The following is a 5866-nucleotide window of genomic DNA, read 5'->3' on the forward strand; positions in this document are numbered from 1 at the left end:
AATGCGACAAAATTTAAAAAGACAAAGATATAAATAAGTGATTTTTTGGTAATAATATGTTATATTGTTTTAACTAAACACAAATAAAAATAATTATTCCACTTGTGATTAAACATTGCAATAAGTAAGTGATTAGTAGTTATTAAAGAATTTTGTGTCTGCCCACTGAGCCAAATGCATATCACCTTGCTGGTACTTCTATCAATATATTAATAGAACCTGTAGACTAGATTTCTAAAGTTCTCTCTAACTTTAAGATTCTAAAAAGCTAAAAGAGTGGTTCTCAAAGTTTGGTCCCGGGACCAGCAGTATCAGTATCATTTGAGAATTTGTTAGAAATGCAAAACAAATCCTTACCACCTCCACATACTAAGAAACTCTGGGGGTGGGCCCAGTAATCTGATTTGAAAAGCTGTGACAGCCACCCTCCAAACTGGGTTCCAGTGATTCCCACCTGCCTTTGTGTAGTTCCCTCCCACAACAAAGGTGCTGACTTGTGTAACAAATATTATAGAACGCAAATGTGATAGTTACAACATCATAAAAACATGTGGCTTCCTCCTTGCACTCAGATTCCTTGTTCTCAGGAAGCCAACTGCCATGTTGTGAGGAAGCCCAAGCAGCTCTATGGAGAGGTTCACGTGGTGAGGGACTGAGGCCTCCTGCCCACAGCCACGCAAGTGAGCCATTGTGGAAGCAGACCTTCCCACCTGCGTCTGGATGGCTCAACTATAATTCCATGAGAGAACATGAGCCAGAATCATCCAGCCAATCTGCTCCCACATTACTCACCCACAGAAACTGTGTGAGATAATGAAAGCTCACTGTTCTTTTCAGTATATAAGTTTTGCTTTGCAGCAAAAGATTACTAATACACAAATCTTCTGGGTGAATCTGATGCATGCTAAACTTTGAGAACCACTAAGCTAGAACATTCATTGATTCATCAGATAATTATTATTGGTTTTTTTTTTTTTTTGTATCTATTCTATGCCAGGCTAAGAGGAGGAACACAAGGATGGGCCAAACAGACACTGCCCAGCTTTTGATGCAACCTGTTCTTTTCCTTCATTGCACTTATTATAGTCTGTAATTATATTTTATCTACATCTGTCTGCCCCTATCCCCCACCAGCACCACAAGGTGTGGGCGGGACCCTTGCCTGGTTTCCATACCACCATGTCCCCAGGGCCAGCCCTGTGCCTAGTACACAGGAGGTGCTCAATTAATATGCATTTGATGGATGACTTCCTTGTTCACTGCCTTCCTCCTACGTGATGGATTCAGGTCCCAGTAACCAGGCCTCTGAATAGCACCAACAGCACCATATTTAAAGAGCTCAGGAGCATCTCCCTGGGAATCTAACTGCTACTGCATCCATTTCCATACAAAGACATGTCTTTTGTGTTCAAAACAGTCAACTTTTAGAGTCCCTCTGTTTCACACATGCAGATTCCTAAAAACATATAAGGAAAATGTATTTGGTGGATTTAGAAATATAAATAATTACATGGGAGACTATTTTTCACATACTGATGAACACATCAGCAAAGGTTTTAGCCAAAAAGATTGAGGAAAAAAGGCAATATAAAACCAGCCATGTGTGTAGACATGTACGTCTATCCAATGAACACATCAGTAAAAAAAGTGATTCGTGCTGCTTCACCTCCAGTGCAGCTCTGTGCGGATTAGAACAACAGGAGGCTGGGACGCTGCCAGGGTGCTCTTTTCTGATGATGACCACCTTGCTGACCCATGCACCTGGGGCACAAGACAGAAGGTGCAAACTGAAATACTCTAATCCCTCATAACTGCTTGTCGATGGGTTCTTTCATTCAGGAGCTGACGTTAGAGGTTAGAGTATTCGGAAATGATGAGGTGCTGAGACAACAAGTCAATACCTTTTCAGCATGACCTCATAACACGAAGGGGCATTCAGAGAACCTTTTTGATAAAAGAAAGAAATACACTCATTGATTTTTTAAATTCTATGGCAGATAGATTGAGACGTGGGTGACATCATTTTACTGCTATTTAAGGATATCAGATAAATTATAAAATAGACTCTGGCTCTCAACTGATTTCTGGTCAAGATAAAAGAGGAGGTATAAAGACTACAGTAGCTTCAGGGGTAGTCAGAGCGTGTTGGTGTTTTGCTAAATAGAGCTCACCCAGGCTGTACCTACTGCCCGTCCTTGGAGAGGGGTCTTGCACTTGGCTGTGGCAAAACATAAGAGCCATAAATGAATTTATAGACACCAGACCATGGCTTCTGTTGCATCTTCTCTCCCCACTCATAGCTTTCCCAGTGGGAACTTAATGATTCCTTATCAACTTGCTGTTTTTCATTCTTCTGTGATTAGCAAAACTTACCAGTGCTGTCCTACACAACTTCTGGGACCAGGAAATGTTCTACATCTGCACTGTCCAAGATGGTAGCCATCAGGCCAGGTGGCCACTCAAAACTTGAAACAGGGCTAATGGCACCAAGATGGAAGTTTTCCTCTTATTTAATTCTAATTAACTGAAACTTAAGTAGTCACATGTGGCTAATAGCTACCATATTGGGCAGGGCAGTACTAGGAAATAATGATTACAAATTGGCTAGCTACCTCATTCTTGGAAAGGTTTTATTATTATTTGCATTTCTCATCTGAGGATATTGAGGGTCAGAGGATTAAGTAACTTGCCCAAGGTCAGACAGCTAGCAAGGAACAGAGGAGAATTCAAACGCAAACCCGTGCAACCTCAACCTACACTCTGGCAATGACATCAAACTGCATCCCCCTGCTTCATGTCAAAGAAGCTTTAAACACAATCATCAGCCTCTGAAATCTCCAGTGTCTCAGTAAATAGCTTTTAAAGGAAGCCGGCCACATGCAGCATAATTTTTTCGACAAAAACACATGGGAACTCACTTTTTTCAGCTATGAATCTCTAACTTGAATTTTTTAAACCACATGTTGATAATAAGTATATCTGACAGGGCCCCCTCACTGTGCTTTAAAACTTTCACTCAAATCAAATATTAGCCACATGAATTCATGAGAAGGTGACAATATGAAAAAGACTTTACTAAACTCCTGCCACATCCTATTGTGCTACCTAGGCATTATTCCATCCTGTTTACTCTTTGCTGACAAACTAGATTATACTTTCTTTTCTAAATCAACAGGATCCTCTGAAATTGTACAAAAGATAAAGAACTTGGGATTTCAAAAGAGTCCTTTGAAAACAAAGAGTGTCAAAAGCATGACTTTAAAGGCAAGAAAAAAACTTGTGGTTAAGAAAAATAATAGGCAGTCATACTGTAAATTTTTTCTTGAGTTCTATGTAAAATATTTCACATTGTTACAATACGATAAACCCACTTTAAAATCTGCAAGGCTCAATTCAGGATATTTGTGTGTCCTGTGTCCATAACCAAACCAGTGTTATCTCCACAAATCTGTCCTTTATGCACAGGGACTCACTGTGCAGCCCAAGGAAGGCACAGGGCTGAAAATTCATTGAAATTGGGGCGGAGAACATTACAGTTTCTACAGACAAAACCAATATCCCTGGTTCTATTATGGCCTTTCATATCACCAAGGGGATCTAGGATTTTCCTTAGTATTACCCTACTCTGGTAAAAGCAAAGAAATAATGGGATGATAAGCTGAAACACAGTTAAAGAAATGGGGTAAAACCACAAACTTTGAGGATCAGAGCCTGGCTGAAAAAATATAAGCCAAATGTGATTATCTTGTTATATAAAATCCATCTTTGGCTTAGAACCAGTGGACTCTCTGGTTGAAAGAGCTGAATGAGATACTGGAACTAGTCTCATCAAAGCCCCACCTACCAGTAATCTTGCAACACAACGCACTATCCTGTGGTCAAAACTCAGCTCCTCAGCCTGGCATCCCATAAGCAATGTGAACAGGAGTGGGTGGTGGACTAAAGATGCCACAGATTCCTGGAAACGCCTGCCTCACCTCCCCTGAAGAGGCAGGGTCTCTGTTTCTCCCCTGGAATCTGGTGAGCGCTGTGCTGGCTCTGACCAACAGAATAGCACATGTGACGCTGTGCAAGTCTCCGGGTGTCTGTCTTAAGAAACTGGCAGCTTTTACTTCCCGTCATTTGGAACACACTCCCTAGGATGCTAGCTGCCATTTCAGAAGTCCAATTACCTTGAAACCACCATGCAAAGAGGCCACGGGAAGGCGCACGGTCAACAGTCCCAGTGGAGCCAGGTCTGTCGCTATCCCTGCCAAGGGGCTGGACGTGCGAGTTAAGCTGTGCATGAACCAGCTGAATACCACTAAGTGACCCCCAGTGATGTCAGGTGCAACAGAAAGAAAAATCACTGGCCCACAGAATCATGAGAAAAATAAAATAGTTCTTGATTTACACGTTAAAATTCTGGAGTAATTTGTTATGTGAGTTTTTCTTTTTTCCTTAATCTACTTTTCCTTCAAAACCACCTGTTAATTACTCTTACTATACAGGTTGAGCATCCCTAATCTGAATATCTAAAATCTGAAATGCTCCAAAATCTGCATGACGTTTAAGGGAAATACTCACTGGAGGGTTTCAGATTTTGGGATTAGAGATGCTCAACCAGTTAAACATCTGCAAATATTCCAAAATCCAAAAGAATCTGAAATTCAAAACACTTCTGGTCCCAAGCATTTCAGATAAAGGGTACTCGGCCTGTATAACATGACTATATATTTATTAAATATTTGGCCTCCCCTTGCCTGCTGCCCGATCATTCAAGTTTTTGACATATACCTACCAATGAAACCAGAAGATGGTGGATTCGGCTGAATCTTCTCCTTAGTGTTCTCCTGGATAATGTCCCAAAGCTGCCATATAAATTTGGGATGAAGAATGTAAAATGGCTGATTTGGGTTTTTCTGACGATGCTGAATATATGGAGTGAATAGGTTGTAATCTGGCTTCTTGTACCACTAAGGAAACAAAAAATCACAACAATCAAGTAGAAAAAAGGAGATAGGGCAGCACCTAGGCAGGTTGGGCTGGAGGGAGGGGGAAGCCCATGACTCGTCACTTCTACAGACACTTCCTCACTGGGATATGGAGACAAACAGACCAGGGTGCGCACCCCAGCAGGGATAATGCTTTCTGCTTTAGCAAAATGAGGGAAACAGACTAGATCAGGGGTCCTCAGACTTTTTCTGTAAAGGGCCACAGAGGTTCTAGCTCCTCTACTCAACTATGCCATAGTAGCCTGAAAGCAGCCATAGACAACACGTACTGAACAGTGTGCTGTGTTCTAATAAGACCTTATTTACAAAGACAGGTGGATGCCAGATTTGGTCCATGGCTACAGTTTGCTGACTCCCAGTCTGGGTTAATGTATTTCAAAAATAAGTTTTCCAAATTTCATCCATAGTGACAGAAAGTATGTCAATGCTGTCTGAGTCTGGGCAGTGCCACCTGGCTTGGGGCTGGGAAGACTGACTAGGATGGATTGACAAGGGAACTCTCTAGGGTGATGGAAATGTTTTACTTTTTTACTGTGACAGTAGATACATGGGTACATAAATTTGTTAATACTCATCAAAATGTACACTTATATTTATTATATGTAAATTATTGCAGGAAAAAATCAATAAGATTGATTTTTAAAAAAAGAAGTCTTCAGGAGTGTCTCAGGTGCCAGTGTGACATGGGATTTGGAGAGGGTGGGTGGAGAGAGGCTTAGCTCAAAGGGCTCCTTTCAAACAGATGCCGTGGGTACACAGTGGGTGTATATTAAGATCCCAAGTAATATTCCACTATTGAAAAAGTTCTGTGGATTTAAAAACTTTGATAATGACTGGACTAGGTCATCTTTTTTTTTTTTTTTTTTTTTTTT

The 5866-nt window shown here is 41.0% G+C and overlaps 1 protein-coding gene across 1 annotated transcript in view; it reads right to left on the reverse strand.

Moving 5' to 3' along the window:
• The window catches only part of ST6GAL2 (ST6 beta-galactosamide alpha-2,6-sialyltranferase 2), a 92387-nt gene that overhangs the window by 11296 nt on the left and 75225 nt on the right, over window positions 1–5866 (reverse strand). Inside the window, exon 5 of the mRNA XM_012664289.1 lies at window positions 4781–4955. Within this exon, the coding sequence (XP_012519743.1) occupies window positions 4781–4955 (175 nt within the window). The remainder of the gene's footprint in view (window positions 1–4780; window positions 4956–5866) is intronic.

Source organism: Propithecus coquereli, unplaced genomic scaffold (genome assembly GCF_000956105.1).
Source record: "Propithecus coquereli isolate 6110/MARCELLA unplaced genomic scaffold, Pcoq_1.0 Scaffold88, whole genome shotgun sequence".
Lineage (NCBI taxonomy): Eukaryota > Metazoa > Chordata > Mammalia > Primates > Indriidae > Propithecus > Propithecus coquereli.